The 26,982-nt window shown below is 37.9% G+C and overlaps 2 protein-coding genes and 1 long non-coding RNA gene across 4 annotated transcripts in view; 1 reads left to right on the top strand and 2 right to left on the bottom strand.

Moving 5' to 3' along the window:
- Positions 1-2,016, bottom strand: part of LOC110956028 (septin-9-like) — a 105,898-nt gene extending 103,882 nt beyond the window's left edge. Inside the window, exon 1 of the mRNA XM_022201252.2 lies at positions 1,756-2,016. Coding sequence (XP_022056944.1) covers positions 1,756-1,777 — 22 coding nt within the window. The 5' untranslated portion in view covers positions 1,778-2,016. The remainder of the gene's footprint in view (positions 1-1,755) is intronic.
- The window catches only part of LOC127531526 (uncharacterized), a 103,132-nt gene that overhangs the window by 5,563 nt on the left and 70,587 nt on the right, over positions 1-26,982 (top strand). The window lies entirely within an intron of this gene.
- Positions 9,207-19,512, bottom strand: si:ch211-188c18.1 (uncharacterized). 2 transcript variants are annotated; one of them, XM_051941065.1, is made up of 6 exons: positions 19,198-19,512; positions 17,174-18,649; positions 15,866-16,198; positions 14,394-14,530; positions 10,930-10,977; positions 9,207-10,623 (listed from the first exon to the last, which is right to left on the bottom strand). In XM_051941065.1, the coding sequence occupies exons 2-6, from the start codon at positions 17,238-17,240 to the stop codon at positions 10,537-10,539; spliced, it is 672 nt and encodes a 223-aa protein (XP_051797025.1). In that variant the 5' UTR covers positions 17,241-18,649; positions 19,198-19,512; the 3' UTR covers positions 9,207-10,536. The 2 variants fall into 2 exon arrangements, with proteins under 2 accessions (XP_051797025.1, XP_022056930.1); XM_022201238.2 differs by lacking the exons at positions 10,930-10,977; positions 19,198-19,512 and having other exon boundaries at positions 17,174-18,896.

Raw genomic sequence — 26,982 nt, 5'->3', positions numbered from 1 at the left:
ACATACACAAACAGGAGGTAGGAGAGGCGGCATGACCCGACATGTGCCTGGCTCCGATGGAAAACCGTCGGACGCTCCGTCGCACAAAGACTTTGGGAAGAGGAGACGGAGGAAAGCCGGCATTCCGGGGGGATAGGGTTGTGTACACTGGACTGAGCCAGAGCTTAAAGACGGAGGAGGGAGGAGGCTCTGGAGGAGATGGGGGTGATAGAAAGCAGAAGGGGAGAGTGTGGGAGATAGGGAGGCAAATTAAGAGCTGGTGGAGATACTGAGGAAGGAGATGAAGGGACGTCACATGATTGCACACAGTAGAGATGCACTGGGATCATCCAAACAAAAATCCACTGTTCAAGTCTCAAAGCAGCAGAAACGCAACAGTATGAAGTACTACACACTGTAAAAACACTCATACACACACATATAGATGTTACTAAGTTCAGCAAAACTTTACCGAATATAGAACAACTTTAACTCATTTTAAAGCAACTTTAACCAACAATATCAACTTTAACTAATACAGAACAACTTCAGCTAATACGAAGCAACTTTAAGTGATATAGGGCAACCTTAACTAATAGCATGCAAGTAGAATCAAAAAATGTATTAAAATAATAATGCAAAAACAAAATGTCCCTGTGACTATTTTACTACTAAACATTATTTTGCATTAATGTTGGTCGTGCATTTATAATTAAGAAGGATATTACTGTCATAGCTAGCTGAGATGGAGCTAATTATTTTTTACTGTTACTGGATAAAAATATGTTTTCATCATGGATAAATCTGCTGATTATTTTCTGCATTAATCGACTGATTGTTTGGTTTGTAAAAATCCTGAAAACGCTTTGAAATCATGCCACAGGGCGGCCAAAAATATTTTAAAAGGTTTGAAATAATTCAAAGGAAATCTTTACGTGTAGTGCTGCAACCATGATATGTTTTTATATTAATAAAATACCAATTAATTCAGTAGTAGAAGTTAATTAATTGCAAAACATTTGATTTTTTAAGCTCCTTGTGTGTTTTGTGAATGTGGAAGTAGGAGTCAAAGATACAGTATTTCTCTCTGAAATGTAGTGAAATGGGAGTTTAAAATGTCATGAAATGCTCCATAAATGTGTACCAAAGTGCAGTACTTGAGTAAATTTACTTAGTTACATTCACATCCCAGAATAAACTGAACCTCTGAGCTTGTGTAGGTTCGATCATAAATCAGGTCCTTCTTCAGGCATTACTTGGGAGGAGTGAGCCATGAAAGTGTCAATCAGAGCAGATTAACAAGCCAACCGTCTCATAATTTCACAGTTTAATATCTGACTATAAATAAGTTGTGTTCACTGCCTGTTTCTGCTGTTTTGGTGTCACTCAGGTAAAAAAAAAAAAGAACAGCTGCAGCAGGAGGTCACACCTGACACCTTTAACTGTCTGCTTGTGCATAAAGGAAACTTTAAAATGAGAAGCTCTCTGTCATGATGTCATTCTCTGTGGGTAAAGGTACATTCAGGGAGTCCAAACCTGCCAGAAAAGTTTTGCAACCACACCCACAGAGCCATGCGTGGGCCCTGCATGAAGGGGAAATTCAGCAGAAATCTGGAAATCTACGGAGGAGCAGTGATAAAAAGAAAAACAAACAAACCTTAATGCATTTTATATTTTAACTAGACCCTGGTACCTACACGCTACTGTTTCACACGTGTTATGATGTTATCTGACAGGTTTAACTCCTGACTCATTATCTGAAGGCACCACTCTTACCTGGATATGAAGATTTCCTCATGATTGACGATGTTTCCTCTCCTCACTTTGAAAACCCTGAATGTTCCGCTCCGGTTCCTCAGTCGGTGCCAAGATGAATCCGTAACTTTTCCAGGTTATTCCGCCTTTCTTTGCGCGTTTTCTTCTCTTTCAAAACTCACCGGACGCAGGTAAACGTTCCTGTATGCACTTCCTAAATTCAATCTCAACTGTTTAATTCCCCACTTCAGACTCCTTGAGGAGACAGTCTGCTGGGAATGGATACAATCACACCTGCGCTCTTTACGCACGCCCCATCCAGGAGCGGGAGTGGTTTACTGTAACTGTGGGGGCTTTCACCTATCAAGGATCGGAGGTGGAATAAAGACGGCTTGCCTAAATCATATTTACTGTGCGTTTGGGGTGTGTGGAGACATATCTGATGTGAATTAATGAATTGAGAAGCTCTGTGGTTTTGACGCTCAGGTCTGATGTTTTACGCGCACACGAACAGCTGTTACCCACAATACCAGGCATGATTACAAGCAGGTAACTAGAAAATAACTTCCTTTTTCCTATTGTCTGCGCCTGTGCGTGGATCTGTGCCATCACACGTGTGCTGCCTGCGTGGGCAGACTTGCGCGTGTTTGTAGTCTGAACCTGACTTTGCGTCCAGGTGGAGCCACGTGTGGAGTTTTATCGCTTCTACTCAAATATTCAACAGTGTCAGCGGCCTTTAACCTTACCAAACTCCAAATGTCAAACTGTGCCAACCTGCTTCATGCCATGAAGACCTGAATTCACTTCCTGCCACCAAGAGCTGCAGATCTGAGCTGCAGAGACCTCTTGTGGCTGCTGATAATCTGCTCCGATGTGCTCAACAGAACAACACCAGCTTTGGCTCAGCTGATGTAATATATGACTCCTGAAACTGACATAAATATTATTTTCATTTCAGCAACTCTAAATTCCACCAGTCTTTTGTATCAAAAATTCAATATTTTCTCATTAAAAATGAGGTGAAAGAGGTGAAAAACATCCAAAATTAGTCAAAAATGTATAAAAACTGACACAAAATTTCATTTTTTTATTCAGAAAGTTAAAGTTCCACCAGTCTTTGGGAGCATAAATTGGCTTTTTTCTCCTTAAAATGTTTAACTGCACCAACTTTACGAGCATATTTTGTGCTTTCCATTTTCCAATTCTGCAGCGTCCTTGGAAATAAGTTACTGAACAGATGATGTGTATTTCAGAGGATGTTTATGAGTAGCTTCAGTCTCAAAGGAAACGCAACCTGCTGATGTGTCACGCTGTGAAGCTTTGAAGAAGCTCATCAGCACTGACATCTGTGGGTGGACGAGAAGCTGCATGACCCAGAAAAACCAAAGAGGCTGAATCAGATAAAACATCACTCAGAGGGGTGAGCATTGTGAGCAGAAGGGATCCATCCAGACAGAACTTTACCGTCAGTGATTCTGCGGTTGTACACTGGACTTATTTAGCATCTGCTCAACAGATACAACTTTACAGACAATTACAGAAACAGTCTGGATGTTAAAACACACCAGCATGAGAAGCAATGACCCATGAAGTCATTTGACTTATACATCCATGAGCTCATAATCACTAACCAACATCAAAACCCATGAATAAAATACAGATGTAAACTGTGCTGTGTAGAACTTCTCTCAAAAGTTACGTAGTCTCACTTTAAAAAGACCTTCTTCCAGAGAAGTGACAAAAACAAGTCGAGTGAGTCATCTCAGAAGCCACATAAGCGTATTTGTAGCTCACAGATCAGCTGTAGATGGATGTTTTTCCCTCTTATTAAAGGCTAATGCAACTTCTGTTGAAGATTAGACACTTAAAGTCTCTGAGAACAAAAAATAATGGTAAAAACACTTTAGGTATAAATGGCTGAAAAGTGACACAAAAGAAATGCCAAACAACTAAAATGTGTCAAATGTGAAACAAAAGAGGTGAAAAACAATGCAAATTAGGCAGAATTGTCTGAAAAATGACACAAATAGGTGAAAAACAACCAAAATGAAGCAAAAATTTAAAAAATGACATAAAGGAGGTGAAAAATCACCAAAATGAGGAAAAGAAAATGTCAAACTTGTCACAAAAGAGCTGCCAGACAACCAAAACGAGGCAAAAATGTTTAAAAAGTGGCATAACAGAGATGAAAAACAACCAAAAAGGGGCCTTTCTGAAAAGTGACAGAAAACAGATGAAAAACAATCAAAATAAAGCAAAAATGTCTTTAAAGTGACAAAAAAGAGGTGAAAAACAATCAAAATGAGGCCAAAATGTCTGAAAAGTGATGCAAAACAAGTGAAAAACAAGCAAAGCGAAGCAAAAATGTCTATAAAGTGACGAAAAAAGAGGTGAAAAACAATCAAAATGAAGCAAAATGTCTATAAAGTGACAAAAAAAGGTGAAAACAAGCAAAAACGAATTCCAAAGACACTTTAATGATCATGTTTTTGATGAAGATTCTGCTGCTGCAGGGTTGTCATTAAAAGACAAGCGTTTAAACAAAAGTACAAAATGTAGAGTGAAGACTTATCAGGTCGTCTTTATTTGAATCTGGGGTCACTGTGATGCTTTGGACCACAGCATCCGGAGGTTTGACCTTCTGCAGCCTCAAACCTCATCAGACCTTCTGCAGGAATAGAACAGCACCTTATAGCTGCTGATTCAGAGGTTCTGTGTTCCAGATGTTTTACACTGAAGCAGAGAGCTGCACAGTGAGCTGGGTTTCCATGTTTCACCCTCCGATCCAGCAGAGGTCCTCAGTCTTCCAGTGTCCACTAAGCTCACCTGACCTGCTCTCCAAATACTCCAATTCCTCCAGTTTCAGCATTTACCAGACTGTACTACACTTATTTGGCTCTTCGACTGTGCTCTCTGGTCAGTTTGATCATAATCTTTGCTTCGCCCTTTTGTTGCATTCCTACATGCATCGTCCTTTTAAGCTTCACTGTCATCACTAAACCATCACCAACTGTCCCTGCTGTCCAAAGTTGTCTATATTTGTGTCCTCTGTGACTGACCTTTACCTAGAATCATCAAACTGATTAAGTGTCTTGAAACCAACCAATATATGTCACAAAGCAGATGCAAAATGGCTGAAATGAGACTCAAAACCTCTGAAATGTGACACAACAGAGCTGTCAAACAACCAAAATGTCTAAAAAAGTGACACAAAAGAGCTGCCAACAAAACAAAATGAGGAAGAAATGTCTAAAAAGGAACACAAAAGAGGTGAAAAACATCCAAAACATGTTTAAAAGGTCTCAAATGTGACAGAAAAGAGGAGAAAAACCAAAATGAGGCATAAAATCTCTGAAAAATGACACAAAAGAGGTGGAAAAACAACAAAAATGAACTAAAATGAACTCCTGTAAATGCACCCATTTGTGATACTTCTCCTTCTTCAAGTGTCTTTGCACAAACCAAAAAAAAATGCATAAAGCTGAAGCTGCATTTCTTCATTTTTTTCATCACAGAATTTCCTGATCGCTGTCTAAAAGTTCCACTAAAGCTTTAATACCTTACATATTTTGAAGAGAGACACTTTAGCCCAGTTTTATTCAAAACCTGCATGAGGAAGAGCATCCGCTGTATCAGCACTTTAAAACCACAGTGTTAACCCGAGCATCACGCTACCGTGGCAAAAAAACCAACAGGCAAAAAAAAAAGTCATGGTACATTCAGTTATGCTGTCTGTGGAAATGCTGCATGCTTTAAACAATAATCTTAATGCACACATTTCTGCAGCGGCCTCTGACTTATGCTTTTACATACGAGGCCGTAACCACATCCTGTCTCTGCAGCAGAAAAAAAAGTCCATGAGTACAAGACAGACACAGAAACTCAAACAACAACTAAAAATGAGGCAAAAATATCTGAAAGAAGTGAAAAACAACCAAATTATGGTCAAATGACTCAAATGTGGCACAAAAGAGGTAAGAAACAATGAAATTGAGGCAGAAATATCTGAAGTGACCAAAAAGAGATAAAAAAACAACCAAAATGAGGCACAAAAGGTTCAAACATGACAAAAAAGACATGACAAACAACTAAAATTAAGTCAAATGTCTCAAATGTGACACAAAAAGGTGACAAAACAAACAAAATTAGGCTAAGATACCTCAAATGTGATACAAAAGAGGTAAAAAGCAATAAAAATGATACAAAAGTGTCTGAAAAGTAACACAAAAGCAGTGGAAAAAACAATCAAAATGAGGCAGAAATATCTGAAAAGTCACACAAAAGAAGTGACAAACAACAAAAATGAGGCAAACATGTCTCACATTTGACACAAAAGCAGTGAAAAACAATCAAAATGAGTCAGAAATATCTGAAATGTAACCAAAAGAGAGGTGAAAAACAAGTCCATGAGATCAAGACAGCTCAGAGCTTTTTTTGACTTTACAACATGATGACTGATTTGGACGGAAAACACTGATCAGATAGAGTCACTTTGAATCCAAGCTGTGCAGCCTAACACCTGCCCACACTGCCAAAAGCACCGAGTGAATGTCACCACTTTCCACTGTTATCTCTGTTACAAAAAACAGCTTCTGACAAATTCTGTAACAGTTTCAAGAAAAGCTTTAATCGCTTTTCCTTTGACGCACAGCACCAGCGCGTAGAAGTGAGCAGAGGTGAGGTGAGATTATGTTCAAACAGACTTTCTGCTCTCTTTTTAACACCATGTGCGCGGCATCCATAGCTGTGGAGCAGATCATTATCTCTCACTGTGCCATACTGTAGTTTGAAACTGACATACTTCTCATTTGGCGTTTCCTGTTTACAAGTCACAACATGTATGGAAACTGCTGCAGTTGCGCAATTGGTAGTTTTCCACAATTGTGAAAATCAGAGATTCCCTGGTGTTATTCCAGAGTTATCATATATATATATATATATATATATATATATATATATATATATATATATCCCAGAAAGATGCAAAAGAGATGTAAATGAAGAGACGTAAAATGAGCACAAACTAACTATATGTGTCACAAAACAGCCATAAAGAAATACACAGTGACCAGAAAGAGACATAAAATGAGCACAAAGAAACTACATGGCAAGGAAATGATCCAAACCAACAAATATATGACACAAAACAGCAATAAAAACATGTAATGGCCACAAAGAGATGCAAAATGACTGAAATGAGACCAAAAACCTTTCAAATGTGACACAACAGAGCTGCCAAACAACAAAAATGAGGCAAAAATGCCACAAATGTGACACAAAAGAAGTGAAAAACAACCAAAATGAGACAAAAATGTCCAAAAAATGACAGAAAGTAGGTGATAAATAACCAAAATGAAGCAAACATTTCACAAATATGGCACAAAAGAGGGGGAAAACGACCAAATTGTGTAAAAAATTTTCAAATGTGACAAAAAAGAGGTGAAAAACAACCAAAATTAGACAAACATGCCACAAATGTAGCACAAAAGACGTTAAAACAATCAAAACGAAGTCAAAATGTCAAAAAAAAAGTGACAGAAAGGAGGTGAATGAAACAAAACAGTGAGGCAAAAATGTCAAAAAAGTGTCACAAAAGAGCTTCCAACAAACAAAATGAGGCAAAAATGTTTAACAAGGAACACAAAAGAGGTGAAAAACAACCGAAAAAAGACAAAAAAAACTGCCAGAATGAGACCAAAATGTCTGAAATGTGACACACAAGCAGTGAAAAACAACCAAAATGAGACAAATATGCTAAAAAGTGACACAAAAGAGCCGCTTAACAACCAAAATGAGGCACAAATGTCTCATATGTAACACAAACGAGGCGAAAAACAATCAGTGGTGCAAATCTGTCTAAAAGGACAGAGATAAAACAGCTCATCTCTGAGGGCTTAAAATAAACAAGCTCTGTGACTTTGTGTGACTTTGTGTGACATTGTGTGATTTTGTGTGACATTGTGTGACTTTGTGTGACGTTGTGTGACTTTGTGGTGCGACTCGTTGGCTGTAAATGTGCTTCAGTTGTTTTTCTTGTAAGCTGAATCTGTTTCCGTTCTGGACCACCGCTCACCTCTAGACGCAGTTTCCATCTTCGCTGGACTCCTTGCAAGTGGTCTCTGCTGTGAAAAACACTATGTGTAGTCGTTTTGTGTGTCTGCACACACATAACAAACAAAGCACAGAGTTGCACCTTGACATTTACCTCCCACAGACCCACACACGCTCATTTCACAGCTCTGGCTGATCGTCGCTGGCTGCTGGAGGAAACTAAAAGTCACAGCTCGTGACCACACATGCTGCACAAGTAAACATTCACCGCTCTGCACACTGCTGCCAGATGAGCGTGTTTTTTCTCTTTTTATGTTGACTCATACAGCGTCTCTTGGCGGCTGCTTCAACACAACCTGTCCTGACTGATTTTGTTTGAATTAACGGTGTTTAAGGCTCCACTGTTTGCTCTGGTGAGCCACACGCACTGGCTTGGCTCGGTGATAAATTATTTTATTCTGCTTTTAAAGAGATCGCTTCTTGTGTGAGTCAACATTGAATGTGACAGGATGCAAATGAACCGCAAGACAGCCATAAAGCAACACACAGTGACCACAAAGGCATGCTAAATGCATGAAATGAGTCCCAGAACCTCTCAAATGTGAAAAAAATGCCTGAAATGTGACACAAAATAACAACCAGTGAGACAAAAATGTCAGACACAGGTGAAAAACAACCAAAATGAGATAAAAATGCTTCAAATGACACACAAAAGAGGTGGGAAACAACCAAAACGAGGAATAAAAGGTTCAAATGTGACACAAATCAGGTGAAAAAACACAAAAATGAAGCAGAAATATCTAAAAAGTACATAAAATAGGTGACAAACAATCAAAAAGATGTAAAAATGTCAAAAAAAAGTGACACAAAAAGAAGTGTAAAGCAACCAAAATGAGACAAAAATGCCACAAATGTCACAAAAATAGCTGAAAAACAACCAAAAGGAGGCAAAAATGTCGATAAAGACGTGGTGATAAATTTTTGCGATGCTTTTAAAGAAGTTGCTTCTTGTGTGAGTCAACACTGCCTGAAAGATACTTTAAAATCTCAGGTCATTACAGAGTAGGTCACAGAATGTTCAACAACAGAAGTGTGTCAAACATTGTAACATTTGAAAACAAACGTAAACCCGGCGGTGGATGACCTGATTTGATGTGGGACGCTGATGGCTGGGAGGTTAAACCACAGATCGGCTGCTAAATAATTCAAAAAACGTTCAGACTTTTAGCTTCATAGCAGGTGTGATGTTCCAGTAAAACAGGAGGACGTTGATGGTCGTCTTCTAATTTAAGTCTAGTTCTAGTTTAATCTGGTTTCTGATCTTTAACTTTTTGTGTTGAACCCTGGTTTATTAAAAGTACATTTTACCAATAAGAGCATTTCTCCACACTCAAAAAAACATGCAATATTTGGACGATGGCTACAAATTACACAATTTTAATGTTTAATTTCTATACAAAGATTACAGTTGATATGATCATTACAATACATAGTATGGTAACGTACAGTGCATTTAACATAAATCCTCCTATTATGCAATAAATGTCGCATACATGGAGAGATTACTGATCAGAGATTCCCTGGTGTTATAGAGTTATTATATATACATATATATATATATATATTCCAGAAAGATGCACGTGACACAAAGCCACCATAAAGAAACATCCGGTGGCCGCAAAGAGTTGCACAGTGACTGAAATGAGACCCAAAAATGCCTTAAAAGCGACAAAAAAGAGGTGAAAAAGAACCAAAGTGAGGCACAAATGCCATAAAAATGTGACACAAAAGATGTAATAACCAAAAAGAAGCAAACATTTCAGAAAAGTGACCCAAAAGAGGTGAAAAACAACGTAAATGAGGCAAAAATGTTAGAAAAATGACATGAAACAGGTGAAAAACAGCAAAAATGGGGCAGAAATATCTGAAAAATGTCAGAAAATACGTGAAAAACAACCAAAATCTGGAAAAAATATTTCAAAAGTGACACAAAAAAGGTGAAAAACCACCACAATTAGGTAAAACTGACTGAAATGCGACACGAGGTAAAAAAACAAAACAAAACACACACACAAAAATGAAGCAAAAATGTCTCAAAGGTGAGACAAAGGAAGCAACAAACAACTAAAATGAGGCAGAAATGTCTGAAAAATGACAGAAAAGATGTGAAAAACAACCAAGACAAGGCAACGATGTCTGAAAAATGACAGAAAAGATGTGAAAAACAAGCAAAGTAAGACAAAAATGTCTCAAAAGTAGACAAAAGAGGTGAAATACCAGCAAAATGAGGTGAAAATGTCTCAGAAGTTACAGAAAAGAGGTGAAAAACAAGCAAAGTAAGACAAAAATGTCAGAAATGGAACAGAAAAGAGGTTAAAACATACTAAAATGTTGCAAAGTTATAATAATAATAATAATAATAATAATATGAAGAACATTGTGTCTCCTCCTCCCTGTCTAAGGCCTATTCCATCGTTTTGTAGCCATGTTTCAAAACGTCCATGTTTGTTTGTGCAAAACTTTGTCCAAAATTCTAAAAAATGACAGAAGAATTTACAAGCATCAAAGCTAAATATACAGCAGATACATGTCAGTCTCAAACATCCTGTCATACTGTCTCGTCTCATCGCACCAAAGCGTTTGTTTACGATGTTGTTGTGTTGTTTGTTTGCGTCACTGACTCTTGCAGAGGAAACAGGCTGAGCTGCTGCGTGGCTTCAGATGAACTCGTTCCTCGTCTCTGAGCTTCCTTCAGCGTCTGAACGTTCCTCTCATGTCCTCGTAGACGTCGTTGGTGGGGAGACGTCTCGGTGCCACTGAGGCTCGCAGAGACTTGGTCTGTGGATGTCAACAATATGATTATTAATATTCTCTAGACTTTATGCAGTCTACATGCTCAGAAACATTAGAGGCATTAAAAGTCTCAGAATGAATCCACCATGAAGGTTGTAACTTGGGTTTCTGCTGACATTTTAGTGCTTTATTGTCTTTATCTCTTCATTTATTTTACTTGTTTACTTTTTTGGATCATTTTCAGAGTTGTGTTAATGGATTTATCCTCCATTTTTCTTTTATTCCACTTGTTCTTCCCCTTTTTATTTCTACTTGATGCTGCTGAACTCATTTATTTTGATTTTTTTTTACCATGTTTGGACTGACCGGCCCTCTGTTGGTGCGCTGTAGCCTTCGGTTCTGAAATAAAATAAAATAAATAAATAAATAAATAATACCAATAGCAAGATTAATTCTGCTACTACTATTTTTAAGTCATCATTAATAATAATAACTAATAAAATGTGCTATACATTATTATTTATGCATAATAATTTTTTTTGATTGTTATTATTTTATTGTTGTTTAATATGATATAATAATAATGATAATAATAATAATAAGAACAACAATAATAATAATAACAATGTTGCTATTACTCATTACTATTATTTGTAATAAAAATATTTGTCACAATAATAATACTGTTAGTACTACTCATAGGTACTATTATTATTATTATTATTATTATTATTGTTATTATACCAAAAATAATATTTGTTGTACAATACCATTTGATTTTCTTTATTATTACTGTTATTCTATTGTTGTTTAATATAATAATAATAATAATAATCATCATCATCATCATCCATCCATTCTCTGTACACCGCTTTATCCTCATTAGGGTCATGGGGGGTGCTGGAGTCTATCCCAGCTGACTCGGGTGAAGGCAGGGGACACCCTGGACAGGTCACCAGTCTGTCTCAGGGCTACATATACAGACACACAATCACACTCACATTCACACCTACGGACAATTTAGAGTAACCAATTAACCTCAGCATATTTTTGGACTGTGGGAGGAAGCCGGAGTACCCGGAGAAAACCCACGCATGCACAGGGAGAACATGCAAACTCCATGCAGAAAGATCCCAGGCCCAGGCCGGGATTTGAACCGGGGATCTTCTTGCTGCAAGTTGAAAGTGCTAACCACTACTCCACTGTGCAGCCCTGGTTTGGACCACTTGAGATAAAATTGAGTTTCTCTGAGTGTCCCTGGTCTCTGAGTTGGATGCTTCACATCTGGGGTTGATGTTCCACCAACCGGTCTAGTCTCCATCATGTCCACTGTGGGATGCTGCTGCTGACCTTCCTCCAGCCCTCTGCTTCCACCTGCCCATTTCCACCGGTCAACTCTGCGTCACCCTCACTATGTTTGATATGCTCATCTACATGTTGTTTGAATTTTACTACCAGCTATATATGTAGTATATTTAATGCCAGAGGGCTGCACAGTGGAATAGTGATTAGGACTTTCGCCTTGCAGCAAGAAGATCTCCGGTTCAAATCCCGGGATGGGCCTGGGATCTTTCTGCATGGAGTTTGCATGTTCTCCCTGAGCATGCGTGGGTTTTCTCCGGGTACTCCGGCTTCCTCCCACAGTCCAAAAATATGCTGAGGTTAATTGGTTACTCTAAATTGTCCGTAGGTGTGATTGTGTGTCTGTATATGTAGCCCTGTGACAGACTGGTGACCTGTCCAGGGTGTCCCCTGCCTTCACCCGAATCAGCTGGGATAGACTCCAGCACCCCCCACGACCCTAGTGAGGATAAAGCGGTGGATAGAGAATGGATGGAAGGATTTAATGCCAGAGCCGTACACCATAACAGTAAACTATGAATCAATTTCAATGTTAGCTTGTACTTTGTATGTATCATCTATTTTATCATGCACGTATCCAACTGTGTGTTATATGTTCCTTGTTCCCCACTCCCTCTTCTCCCATCCCTTCCCCTTTCTACCCCTCTACCTCTACCTCTCTACCTCTTCTGTCCCTCTCAACCCACCGGCCAGCAGGCGGACGGGTCCCCCCACATGAAGAGTCGGGATCTGGGTGTTTTTTTCACCTTAGGGCTTGCTCTGGGGTTTCAGACAGATGGGTTCTGTAAAGCGTCTTTAGATAATTTGACCTGCAATTGGCTCAATATAAATAAAATTGAATCGAACTGTGTAATTATCATACTTATGTCATCATAAAATGTAAAATCATGATGGAATCGACTTTGCATGTCTGACGGTTTCTACAAAGTTTTCATCTGCAGATGTGGTCCCAGAGGTGCAGAGAAAGAGGAGAAGTGGCTCTCTAGAAACGACATGTTTAGAAACAGCAGGAAACTGAAAACCTGCAGAGCTCAAGTTTATGCTTCGCTGAATTCACATGCAGCTTATTTTAGATGCTCTTTTTATCCCTGCATTGTGATTCAAATTTCAGAAGAAAATATTAGCGTAAATATTATTTATTAAGCATCATATCTGTGGAACTACTGATAAAAGCAAAGACATCTTCATGTATTTAATTCTAATGTGCTATTTAGAAATTACTGAAATTCCAATTGAATTCAACTAAAACTGTTTTGCAATCATAATGTGAAAGAAAAATATCTGTTTAAATAAGTATGAAATATATTTTCATTTTATCTTGTACTGGACAAAACCATTTATTTTTACAATTAAACAGCAGATTATTGATTATTCGTATGTTTTAAGATCCATCCGTCCGTCCTTTATTGTTTCTTCATCTGAAAAAGAAAACATAATACAAAACAATGACTTTATTCATCCCCGAAGGGAAATTCAGTTGTCTGGAGTCCCATCTGTTTACTTTTGAATTAAATAGTCTAACTGCTGATGATAAGAAAGATTTTCTGAATCTTTTTGTCCTGCAGCACGGGGACAGGTGCTTCCACCGCTGATGTTTCGTTGTTCATTGAGGCAAATATGAAGTGGATGATCTATGTTTGTCAGAATGGTCCCCATCTTTCTAAATGCTAACCACTACGCCACTGTGCAGCCCCGTTTATTATTATTATTATTATTATTATTATATAAATAACAACCAAAATAATTGCAATAATAAAAATATTATTTTAGCATTATTTAATTGTACTTTATTATTATTTTATTGTAAAAAACATTTTTTATTGTAATGATTAGTATTTACTGATACTATTATTGTGATTACTGTTATTATTATTAATAACCACATCAGTCTAAATGATCAAAAAGGCACAACAGACAGTTAGAAATATCTTTGCTTGTTTCCCAGATTATTGCTTTTGTTCACAACAGGAAAATGGAAACAACCCCCGAGATTCCAGAGAGCCTTGTGGGCCAACGAAGAAAGAAGCACGCAAACACACACACACACACACACACACACATGTTTGTTTTTCTATACCGGTGGGGACTCACCATTGACTCCCATTCATATCTAACTCCTAACCCTTACCCTAACCATCACCTTAACCATCACCAAATCAATGCCTAACCCTAAACAAACGTTTTTGCACTTTTACATTTTTTATTAACAACAATATGGCCAAGAAAACGGTGTTGCCACCCGTGGGGACCTCATTTTCGGTCCCCACCGTAAGACAAGTCCCCACCTTTATAGCAAATAGTCAGGTCAAAGTCCCCACCGGTATAGCAGAAACAAGTACACACACACACACACACACACACACACACACACACACACACACACACACACACACACACACACACACACACACACACACACACACACACACACACACACACACACACACACACACCTTGATGATGATCATGATGAGGAAGGCCATGAGGATGCAGAGCAGCACAGCAGCTGAGATCACGACTGAAACCATCACCAGGTCCTGATGAGTCGCATCGCAGGCCTTCACTGGACCTGTGGGTGCTCGTACTTCACCTACAAATCACAACCAGATGAGACAAAAACGTCTGAACAGTGACACAAAACACATGAAAAACATTCAAAATGTGATCAACTTATCTTAACCCTTGGATGCATAAGTGGGTCAAAGACGACCCGGTGGCCTCGTTTTCTAGCAACATCTTTGTAATGAAAAGTTTTTATCATTTCATATTCCAGGTATTCCTCAAAAAATATGTTTTTGGCTTCATACTTCTCATTGCTGTTCTGTGTAATATTCAGTCATTATAATGTTCAAAATCTGTTATAAAGTGAAATATAAACAGGTTTGAAACAGGAAATCCTGCTTGTGTGGACCAGAATATAATACAACCAATAACACAGTGAATATTTTTCATGAACATGTCAGAAACACACAGATTCTCACACAGCTCATTCGTGACCCACTTATTGAAGAGCGTTGGGTCCAATCACTGGATCATCTAAAGATTCTTATTGTCTGTTTCTTTACTGATTTTTTTTCATTCTAAGTGAAACTATTGGATTTTCTGCACAGATAAGTCGAGTTTAGTTTAAAAATGTAGTCAGAAAACCTGCATATGAATATAAACACATTAAAGCAGGTTTAAATGTGTAGTCTGGGTCATGTTCATCCTAATTTAACCAGAGTTAGACGTGAAAAAGCCTCTTCAGGAGCCTTTATCTCAAGTAAAAATCTTCTATAATCTTAATTGCTTAATTGCTTTGTCCAGTTATCTCTGGACAGTCTCATTTCTAGTGTTTCTTTTTTTGTCTGCATTTATTCTCATTGTTTAACTCCACAGAAGGGGTGTCAACATTTTATGAGATTAATGTATATTTTAGACTTGCAGCCAAATATTTTATTATTTAGTGCCTGTGTGTGACCATCACCAGCCCTATCTGAAAGCTAAGCTGACCTTTTTTATTACAATTCCCTGTTAAGAGCCAGAGAGGGCAGTGCTACACCTCAGCGGTGACGTGAAGAGAAACAAAGGGTGAACAGGGCAGACAGGGACAGGGACTAGCAAGCCGTCCTATTACATCTGAAGCATATCAGCTGCTGTGTTATTCCCGACTATTAATTACCCATCAATAAGAATTTCTAGTGTTTCTAACTCGATACACTACAAGCTAAGCCTTATTCATCTGCAACATAACACAGACTTATTAAGCATTTTATTTGAAATGGCACATCTCTACTCGAATTATCCAAAAGGAGAAGCATTTTAACACTCTTGTTTAAGATGTAGAACGTGTGTGAGGTGATCTTTAAAGTTTGCTTCAGAAAGTTGCTGTTAAATGCTGGATTATGTGGTTTTGTGGAATGATAAATAAAACAACGAGGCTCACGTGTGACGACCAGGAGCACCGACCCAGAGCCGTCGGTGGCTGTTTGTTTGCTGGTCTTCCTGTCGAACGCTTTGTACATGCACCAGTAGGGCCCCGTGTCATTCGCCGTCAGGTTCTTGATGAGAATATCCACGTTGGGGAACGCTCCGTTGGACTGAAGTCTGTGTTTGTATTGTGTGGAAATGGTGTTCTTTCCTGTGTCCTTCTCCGTGAAGAAAACATCGATGTCTTTGCTGAGGCCCATCTTCAAGTACAGGGAGTCCTGTTCTGCAGAAGTTCTGCACTGGATGGTGACGGATTCTCCAACATCTCTCCACACCCCTCCTCTGTCCTCTGCAGGGAACAAAAAACAACACAAATATTATTCACAAAAGAAGAGAAAAGCTACCAAAATGAGGTTAAAATGTCTGAAAAGAGGCACAAAAGAAGTGAAAAACAACAAAATTGAGACAAAATTTCTGAAAAGTGACCGAAAAGAGGTAAAAAAAAAATCAAAGAACAAAACGTCAATCTGTCACACGAGGTGAAAAACAGCCAAAATGAGGCCAAAATGTTTAAAAACGTGACACAAAGAAACGGACAAATCACCAAAATGAGGCTAAAATGTCGCAAATGTGACAAAAAATAGGTGAAAAACAACAAAATTGAGGCAAACATTTCTGAAATGTCACAGAAAAGAGGTGAAAATCAACCAAAATGGGGCAAACATGCCAAAAAAGTGACAAAAAGAAATGAAAAACAACCAAAATCTGGCAAATATTTCAGAAATTTGACAGAAAAGAGGTGAAAATCAACCAAAATAAGGCAAATATTTCAGAAATTTGACAGAAAAGAGGTGAAAATCAACCAAAATAAGGCAAATATTTCAGAAATTTGACAGAAACGAGATGAAAACAACCAAAATAGGGTAAAAATGTGTGAAAACAGCTTAATCTGTAATACATGCATGCCATGAAAAGTGGCACAAACAAGTCGAGTGAGTCATCTCAGGAGCCAGATCAGCATACCTGTAGCTCACAGATTGGCAATAGACTGATGTTCTTTCCCTCTTATTCAAAGCTGAAACAATTTCTGTTAAAGATTGGAGGTTTAAAGTCTCTCTGAGGACAAAAAATAATTAAAAACAACTCAAATTATTCAGAAATGTTAGAAAAGTGACACAGAAGAGGTGAAAAACAACCAGAATAAGGCACAAAATGGCTGAAAAGTGACATAAAAGAGGTTGAAAAAACCAAAATGAGGCATAAACGTCTGAAAACAGTTTAATCTAAAAACACATGCTCGTCGTTCTTCATATCTCTTCCTCACCTGCTTGGCTCAGAGCGGTGCAGCAGACAGAAACAACGACAACGATCCTCAGCCAGACTTCAGACATAACTGCAGATAGTGTCACTCAAGGTTCAGTACAGTGTGACTGCTGGGTAGGAAGTGTGCGTTCGTCTTCAACCACATTGCTTAACATGATTGCCAGAAGCAGCACGTGACCTGCGTGGTGGATGATGTACGCCAGAAGAATATCGAGGTCACAGATAACAGTTTCTCTCATTCTTTAAGGTTTTAGGTGAGATTTTTAGGTTTTAGGATTAGGTTTCAGATATTTAGGTGAGATGTCATGTCGCTGCAGGATGCTGTGGTAGCCATGCTGCTTCAGTGTTCCTTCAGTTTGGAATAAATCTCCAACAGTGTCACCAGCAAAGCACCCCCACACCATCATACCTCCTCCTCCATGCTTCATGGTGGAACCATGCATGTAGAGACCATCCATCACCTTTTCTGGTCTCACAAAGACACGGCAGGTGGAACCAAAGATCTCAGATTTGGACTCATCAGACCAAAGCACAGATTTCCACTGGTCTACTGTCCATTCCTGGTGTTTCTGGGTCCAAACCAATCTCTTCTGCTTGTTGTTTTTCCTTAGTAGTGGTTTCTTAGCAGCTTTTTGACCATAAAGGCCTGATTGGTTCAGTCTCCTCTGAACAGTTGATGTAGAGATGTGTCTGCTACTAGAACTCTGGGTGGCATTTATCTGGGCTCTAATCTGAGGTGCTGTTAAACTTGTCATTTCTGAGGCTGGAGACTCTGATGAACTTCTCCTCAGCAGCAGAGGAGACTCTTGGTCTTCCTTTCCTGGGGCGGTCCTCATGTGAACCAGTTTGGTCGTAGCACTGGATGGTTTTTGTGACTGCACTTGGGGATACATTCAAAGTTTTTGTAATTTTCAGTAACTGACCTTCAGTTCTTAAAGCAATGATGGACTGTGGTTTGTCTTTCCTTAGCTGATTGGTTCTTGTCACGTCATGGATTCTAACAGTTGTCAAATAGGACCAACGTGACTTCTGCACAACACAACTGATGGCATGGGCGTAACCACCATCTCAGAAGTGAGGGGCACAAATTTTTCAGAGCGATTTATCATTCTCTTACATTTAATTGCACCGTCCTTAGTGGCTAAAGAACCACATAATCCCTAACAGCCACAGTACAATACCAGGGGACCAACTAGGCTAGTTCTTTAAACTATAAAGTATAAAACTTTAAACTATAAAATCTAAAGTTTTAGTGGCCAAACTCTAGTTGAGTTGACAACAATGTCCCTTGAACATCTACTGGACGAGTAGCCAAAGGTGCCAAACACTGAACATGAAATGATCAGTACTGCCTGGTTTCTCCCTGCAATAGATATCTTATTTTCAGGAAGTTATAATCTCTCCTTACCTGTAAAGACCCTACATCCTTGTCCCTGCTGCTGGCCTCTGATCCATCTCCTCCCTGACTCTGCTCTTTCTGTTATGGCAATAAACATAAAAAATGTGGTAAGAAAAATTCTGAAATAGCATTAGGAAGAGTAAAAACTGCAGTAGAATTTAACCTCAAAATCACTTTAACCCATAGATACATATTTTTTTCTCAGCCACTTATATATATTTTTTCACCTCTGCAGACCCTGCATGGTCAACATTACTGCTGGCCGGCTGGAAATAATCATTAAAAAATCTGAAAATCCAAATTCTGAGATAGAATTTGAAAGAGAAGCAGTAAAAATAGTTGTAAATTTAACCACTTTTATACCATAGATAGCCTATTCTTTTTTCTCCTCCCTGACTCTCCTCTTCTGGGACCAAAAGACTTAAATACATGGTGAGCAATTGTGAGCACATCTTCTGCCCAGAAATGAAAGAGGACTGGGTTTATTCCAAGAATAAACTAATTAGCAGTAATGTAACAGAGGCAACCACATTTGAATTATTGTTAACGAGCTTAACGTTTTACCTTGTCATCATTTAGCTAACAAGTCTAACATTGTTTGCATCCAACAAGGTCACACAACTTACACGGTTTGTTTGGAAAGAACTGTGTAAAGTTTTTTGCTTCTTGCTGGCTCTGGCTGGTTTGCTAAACATTACTCCAGACACACGTTCAACACTGCTCAGCACAGCAGCACGTCTCCTCTGGAACACCTGCGTTAGCATGCGTTCATGGTGCATTCAAAGACGGCTCGGGAAAACACGTTACTGGATGCTAATAACGGGTTTAGCTGTTGTAACGGCTGAAAAAAGTGCGGGGGACAGAGGGGACAGATGTGGAAAGTGCGGGGGACGTGTCCCACGCGTACCCCGCGTCTGTTACGCCCATGACTGATGGTTCCAACCCTATTAAGAAGGCAAGAAATTTCACTAATGAACCTTGACAAGATAAACCCGTGAGGTGAAAACCATTCCAGGTTCTACCTCATGAAGCTCATTCAGAGAATTCCAAGAGTGTTTAAAGCAGGAATCAAAGCAAAGAATTCCATACATGTTCATTCATACTGTTGATGCCTTCAGTGAGGATCTACAGTGTAAATAGTCATGGAAAACACTGAATGAGAAGACGTGCCCAAACTTTTGACTGGTAGTGTATGTATGTATGAATATAAATTGTTTTACACGTATATATTGCGAATATTTTTCAACTCTGCTTCAAATAACCTTTGTTTTATTTCTACCAGTCCAATGGCGAGTTTTAGCATCAAAATTTCATTCAAATGTGCACCAGCTAGTGTGCAGTATGTTCTGTTTGACAATAAAGTGGCTTTTCTATTCTATTCTCTTCTCTTCTCTTCTATTCTATTCTATTCGGCAGTCAGAGGGGAGGCAGCTGGTTGAAGTAACAGCGCCCTCTAAGTGGCAGGAGGACAAACATGCCTGAAACCAGAGAGAACAATAATGCCATAGAAGTTGTGGACACAGAGAGTAGAAAATGATTAAACAGGTTTATCATAATTATTATTATTGTTATTATTATTGGGTGAAGGTTGTTTTTTTTTAAATCAGTGGCATAATTAAAAGTTTATCCCACAATGTTACAGATTAATCAAGCTAAAATTTCACAATTATCTTTATAAAAATCCATATTTTATGCGATAAAGCAACAACAACAAAAATCCAGGCAGATCAGAGGTGGCTGAGCAGAAAGTGTTTTAAAAATGCGCTAATTTCAAATGTGGTCTTATCCTGCAAATGGCAAATAAACTGAACAGAACCTGAACTGATTTCAGAAGGAATGACTCCAAAACAAAAAACGTTTCACTTCCACACCAAAACAGACATGTGAGGCCACAGAAAGTCCACAGCAACGTCATACCTGAGCTGTTGTCTGAAACATTAACACAAAGTATGAAGAACAGAATCTTAACTGCAAAGCAAAAAAAAGGGAAGAAAGTTTCTCTCACAGCACGTAAATGCAAAAAAAATAAGTGACGCAAAAGAAGTTAAAAAAAAAAACAAAAACAAAATGAGGCCAAAATGAAGAAGAGGATCAGACTTTGTCAAACTTCTTTGAAGCATTATCAGTAGGTGACGTGTGGAGACACTGAAAGTAGGTCAGTAGTTTATGGCAGCTCAGGTTGGAGGCCTCAGTGCTGCAGCTCTAATGTCGCCCTCTAGTGGAGAGTTAGAGTCCAACAACAGGAAATCAGCAGCACAGCTTCATCTAATTGACCCTTTATAGCATTTACATGTACATTAATGGTGTTTTTATTAATCCACCGATCCAGTCAGAAAGCAGACATTCATGTTTAAACACAGAATGAATGAAAATAGAATTAACTTAAAAAGAACCACGACTCCTGATGTTTCCTTTGTTTTAGTGCAAAAAAGTACATTCTGAAAATGTTCACATTTAAGGAATTATCTTTTTACAAAACATTATGAACAACATGAAATTTGTTTAGAAAAACAAGTTTAATTTCAACAACATTCAGCCTCAATTTATCATTTACACATTACAGCTTCCAGATCAGAGTTTATCTACAAAGACACAAAACATTCAGTCACAGGAATCTGGAACTAGACCATATAGCATTTTACTTTATGATCAAAACTACAAAAGCCAGACAAAAAAACACAACAAAAACAAGACAAAATATTATTAAAACGAGAAACACAAAACAAAACAAAAAAGACAAAAAATTAGACAAAAAAGTTACAAAGCGATAAAAAAGTTAAAACGACAGAAAAAATTCCGTAAAACGACTTAAAGCAAACACATAACAATGAATAAAGCAAAACACAAAATAACCAAAATAAGAGAAAAACACCAACGAGAAAAAATGGACAATATGGAGTTTATGATCAAAAATCTTAAAAAATAAAGTGAAAGATGTCTTCGGTTACAATGATCTGCTTGTCCATCTTTTTCTGGAAACATAGCTCTACATGTGATGTAGTCCTGCTTCACTGCAAATAAATCCAAAGTACAGGATATAAAATCAGTGTCTGTAACTGAAGGACAAAGGTTACGTTTTATGAACAAGCAACAAAATCCTGCAGATAAGATCTCTGCAAAGACCTCTGTATAAACCAAAGAACACATTCTGGCAAAGAATATGAGTAAAAGGACTGTTTATACTGTATAAATGAGTAATCATAGAGTCTGATGAGGCTTTCTGATCTCATGAGTCCTTTTTTATAGGACGATGACCAACAGACTCCACTAAGTCGTCACCGTCCTGAGGGAACGGAGAGCTCAGCCGATCGATCGGTTGATCAATAACTACAACACACCTCCAGGAGATTGATCTAAAAGCAAAAGACAGCTGCTTCCTGCTCTGTCAGGACAGAAAGGTTTCTGTCATCGCTCTCTGCTCCATCACATAATTAGGTGGAACACTGGTCCTGTTGTTGCTACGGAAACAGCCCCGTCTATTTACCGACCAGCGCTTCCTGTTTGGGGTTCCTGGTGGACGGGAGGTTTCAGAGATCATCAGAGTGAGTTGGTTCTGCTCCCAGGAGGGGCATGAAGGCAGAAAAACAGAGATTTAGATTTAACTGCTTCTTTCTCTTAAGGCAGGGGTGTCAAACATGAGGTCCGCGGGCCAAACCCGGCCCTCCACAGGGTCCCATCCGGCCCATAGGACGACTTTGTAAAGAGTAAAAATACAGAGAAAACATTAACTGCAGATTTGTAAAACTATAAATTTAACATAATTTGTAGACCATGACAAGTTGTTTTGATCATAAAGTAAAAAATTCTTTTGTCATTTTGTGTCTCATTTTTGTTGATTTTTCTCTTTTCTTGTCTGACTTTTGTTATTTGTCTCATGTTTTTGTTGTTTTGTTTCCATTTTATTTCACTTGTGTCTTTTCTCTTTTGGTATTTTGCTTTAATTTGTTAGTTTGCGTGTTGTTTTGTGTTTTTCTTTTCTTGCTTATGCTGTTTGTCTATTTTTTGTTGTTTTGTCTCTCGTTTGTGTTATTTTTTATCTTGTTTGGGTTCATTTTTTTGTCATTTTGTAACTTTTTAATCAATTTTTTTTGCTTTTTTTTGTTTGTTTTGTGTCGTTTGTCTCATTTTTGTCTCTTTGTTTCTCGCTGTTGTTATTTTATGTCTCATTCTTGGAATATTTTGTTTTGTTGTTTTTTTTTTGTCTGACTTTTGTTGTTTTGATCATAAAATAAACTACTACATCGTTCAGTTCCAGATACCTGTGACTTAATGTTGTGTTTCTTTGTAGACCCTCTGTGATCTGGAAGTTGTAATGTGGAAATGATAAACTGAGACATGATGTTGCTGAAATTAAATTTATTTTTAGTAAGAAATTTCAGGTTGTTCATAATGTTTTGCAAAAAGTTAATTCTTTACCTGTGAACATTTTCAGAATGTTTTTTTTTTTTTGCATTAAAGAAAAGGAAACATTAGGAGTTGTGGTTATTTATAGGTTATTATGCTGTGATTTTACTGGTCTGAATGTTTCCCCTGAACTCTGGGTGAAGCTCTGACCTCCAGCTCTCCTTCAGGCTGCTGGCTCAGAGCAGTGATCGGAGCTACTGATGGACTGATTATTGACTGATTGGTGCCTCGTCACTCCGACTCATGACTCACCTCGTTTGTTCTCAGATCCTCTTCCTGCCCAGAGATCTCCTGCAGGCCTCATCTGGACGACACAGGCTCTAATGAGCAAAAAGGGACACTGAAACATTCATTAAATAAATTGACATACGGCCGTGGGGGAGGAAAATGCTAATCTACCGTCTTTCCAGAAAGATTAGTAGGATAATCGAGGAAATCTGTTTCCAAAAGCAGTTTTACTGATTAGCTGCTGACCAGAACAAAAGAGCAGATCATTTCAAATAAAAATTTATGTTTCTCAGATTTATATAGAACATAAGCAGTGGAGGGAGAAATATTAACATATTTTACTTGAATACACATTCAAAATTTGATATAAGCATTATTAGATATTATAGATATTACAGCTTGTATTTTATGCTAAACTACTGCTTTATTCTTATTATCAGTGCTTTAACATGGATGTAGAATTTGCATATTTTAGCTAGATACATGGTAGACTTTCACTTACTTCTCATATTTACAAAATATATAAGAAGTGGAGGAAGAAATATTAACAACTTTTACTTGAATACACCAAAAAATACTCAGCAAGAAATAAAAGTACCACAATCAAAAGTTTACATAAGCATTTTAAGATATTATCAGCTACATCAGAGCTTTAATTACAGATTAAACTGCTGTTTTATTGATGTTATTAATGCATTACCATCCATGTAGAATTTTATGTTGTTGCAGGATACAGTTTCATTTATTTCTCATTTTCTTTACATTCATTGTCATCATCATTGCTGTTGCTGTTGTTTGTTAAACTATTGTTGTATTATTACTACAAATGCTTTATCTTGTATGCAGCATTCTAATGTGTCCAGCTGCAGTGAGACTCAGTTTTCTGTCCTGCTGGTTTTAATTTACCATAAATTCACATGTTTCTGCTGCAACATGGAGGAAAAGTGTGAATGCTGGAATATTTCAATAAACCTCAGGGCTGTAGCTGAGTACAGTGTTGCTCAAACGTGCATCGGAAGCAGGCTGAGAAAAGCTCCGAGTCCTCTGAGCGTAATAAAAGGCTCAGGACTTACAGAAAACAAGCCTTCATTGAGAGCACTCCAACATCCTGGCATCCCTCCAGGGCAGGAAGTTCTTTTCCTGGTCCTGAGTGACCCGTGCATGCCTTTAACGGCAGATGAGGCCTGAAACTCACCGCTGGGCTGCAGCAGGTTCTGTAAGCTGCTGCTCAGGAAATACATTCAGATGGTGACTTATTATTGACGTGACATCTGTGCAGACAAACAGGCACAATGAAAATACACAGTCTAGTTTATCTTGCAGGAAAACCCTCCCTCATAACCTCCGATACGACCGGTTAGTGTCGCCTGGTGTTTCTAAAAACTTCCAGTCAGAGCAGATCAGATTTATCGTGGCTGATCTTCACAGGAGGATCTGCCTCTGGACCCCTGCAGCGTCACAGTAAGAGGCTTACAGCGATACACTCCAAAGACAAGGAGGCTTAAACCCCAGCGATCGTGTATAATTAGAAGCAATCATCATAGATACACCGATGGGGGACAAATTAAAGGAAAAACAGGATCCCATGACCACCCTGTTGAGCGGTGTAAGACATTTTACTGGCAGAGTTTGTCTCATTAGAGGGAAAAGTCACTGCAAACTAACGCACAGGTGTTTTACTGATCACCTTTATCCTATTACGAAACATTTATATTCTGTATTAAGTATAAAGATGCACCCATGACACTCAAAAATGTGCAATTCTCTGCACAAAGCACACTTTTTAACTCTTTAAGTCCAACTTTATTATTTCAAAAAATGAGACGAGAAAGATGATCTCTGAGAATTTTTGTCGATTTCTTTGTTAAATGAGAAATATTTTTATTTAATATTAAATTATTTTTAATATTTTATTTATTTAGCATTAGAGCAGTATTCATGTTTATGTTTATAAGCCGTTTGTTCCACACATGTAAATATCCATAAAAATACACCAGAGTTAATGTAAAATGAAGGATGAAGACAGTATTTTAATTAGAAATTATGGTATTTTATGCAATTTTTAATTCCATTATTTTACAGCGTTTTTATAAAGCTGGTAGGCAATCACACAGGGGATTTCATTGTTTGTTTGTTTTGTTTTAAATATCTATCAATAAACAAAGTGGAAATAAACTACACAGACTTCATACAAGATCAAAGATAGAAAATGTATTTTATTTATTTAAAAAACAGTATTTTTGTGAGATGGTGCTTTTTGAATATTTGAATTTAGATTTGTTTAACAACTATCTTGTACAATTCGAGACATTTTCTAATAGCAGCATTTTTCTGCAGTATGAAGTGTGATTATTTGGATTATTTAATCTTGTTTATGAGTCTTTTCATTGTTTTGCCCGTGTAAATATCTTTCATTAAACATTTAAAAGCAAAAAAAAAAAAAAACTCAAAGTGCAGGATAGAAACTGGATTGATTATGCAAAACTACTTATTTTTAAGAGATGACTATTTTTAAAACATTCGTACAGTATTTTTCCTGTTTTGCATTGTGTTGTTTGTCTCTTTTGTAATATTTTGTCTTCTTTTGTTGGTTTGATCATAAAGTAAAATGCTTTATGATTAAACTAATACTTTAGTTCCAGATTCCTGTGACTGAATGTTTTGTGTCTTTGTAGATAAACTGATCTGGAAGCTGTAACGTGTAAATGATAAACTGAGGCTGAATGTTGGTGAAATTTAACTTGTTTTTCTAAACAAATTTCATGTTGTTGATAATGTTTTGTAAAAAGAAAATTTCTTCAATGTGAACATTCTCAGAATCTACTTTTTTGCACAAAAACAAAGGAAACATTAGGAGTTGTGGTTATTTATAGGTTATTATGCTGTGGTTTTACTGGTCTGGATCACTGGAGATGAAATTGGGCTGAATGTGGAGCTGGACTAAGATCAGATATTCTCTGTTCTGACGTGATGAAGCAGACTATTTGTCTCCATGTTGGTCTGTAATCTAAATCTGACCTTCTCCCAAATACAATATAAACCCAAAGATCAGAGAGAATCCTCAGAACTGCTGCTCTGTCTGTGTCACTTTTTTTTTTTTTTTTTTTAAACACCTTTGACCCCCTCAGTGGAGTTAGATTTCAGAAGCTACACATCTATACTTGATTTTGGCTTTTTTTTGCCCGTCTCTAGTGAATAACCATACTGCAGCAGAAACCTCTCCCTCACCTCACATTATGAACCTTTTTAATAATCTGTCACCTCGTTTGGCAGAAAATAAGCTCCAATTTGCTCCGATAGCCATTTTCCACAAAGGGTTGTCAGATATTTAACCACCTAAACAGCTATTATTCACCATTTTTGCAGGTTTTAATTGAGGGAACAACTAAACAGAGTTGACCTTTTAAGTTAAACTTGAAGGTGCTCGTAAAGAACCCCTGCATCCTCTCCGTGCTCGGGCTCAGACCAAATAAAGCCATCTCTGAGCAGCGCTGCTAAACATTACATTTTGCATGAATCACTTTTCACCTTTTGGTTTAAAAACATCAATTGCGACGCCTATCTTAAATCAGAAACACGGCGATGGGAGCCAAATACCCGCCGTATGATGTCATGAAATTTCTCTTTTGACACAACTGGCGGCAGATATCATGATTACTTTGTGTTGGGCAGATTTCCAGCCACGCTCTCTGCTCTCGGCCACATTTCACTCACATAAATAAGAGCCAGCTCTCTGCTTTCAGTCATCAAACTGAAAAGGAGAATGAACAGAAGCAGTG

The sequence above is a fragment of the Acanthochromis polyacanthus genome, chromosome 21 (assembly GCF_021347895.1).
Source record: "Acanthochromis polyacanthus isolate Apoly-LR-REF ecotype Palm Island chromosome 21, KAUST_Apoly_ChrSc, whole genome shotgun sequence".
Classification (NCBI taxonomy): domain Eukaryota; kingdom Metazoa; phylum Chordata; class Actinopteri; family Pomacentridae; genus Acanthochromis; species Acanthochromis polyacanthus.
This window is presented reverse-complemented; position numbering and strand designations above follow the sequence as displayed.

Coding starts and splice junctions, on each gene's coding strand:
- si:ch211-188c18.1 (XM_051941065.1), bottom strand. CDS start 17,240: ATGTCTGAAGTCTGGCTGAGGATCGTTGTCGTTGTTTCTGTCTGCTGC. Junction 10,978..14,393: donor TCATCATGATCATCATCAAG/GTGTGTGTGTGT, acceptor ATTTTATTTCAG/AACCGAAGGCTACAGCGCAC. Junction 10,624..10,929: donor GGCCGGTCAGTCCAAACATG/GTAAAAAAAAAT, acceptor TGACATCCACAG/ACCAAGTCTCTGCGAGCCTC.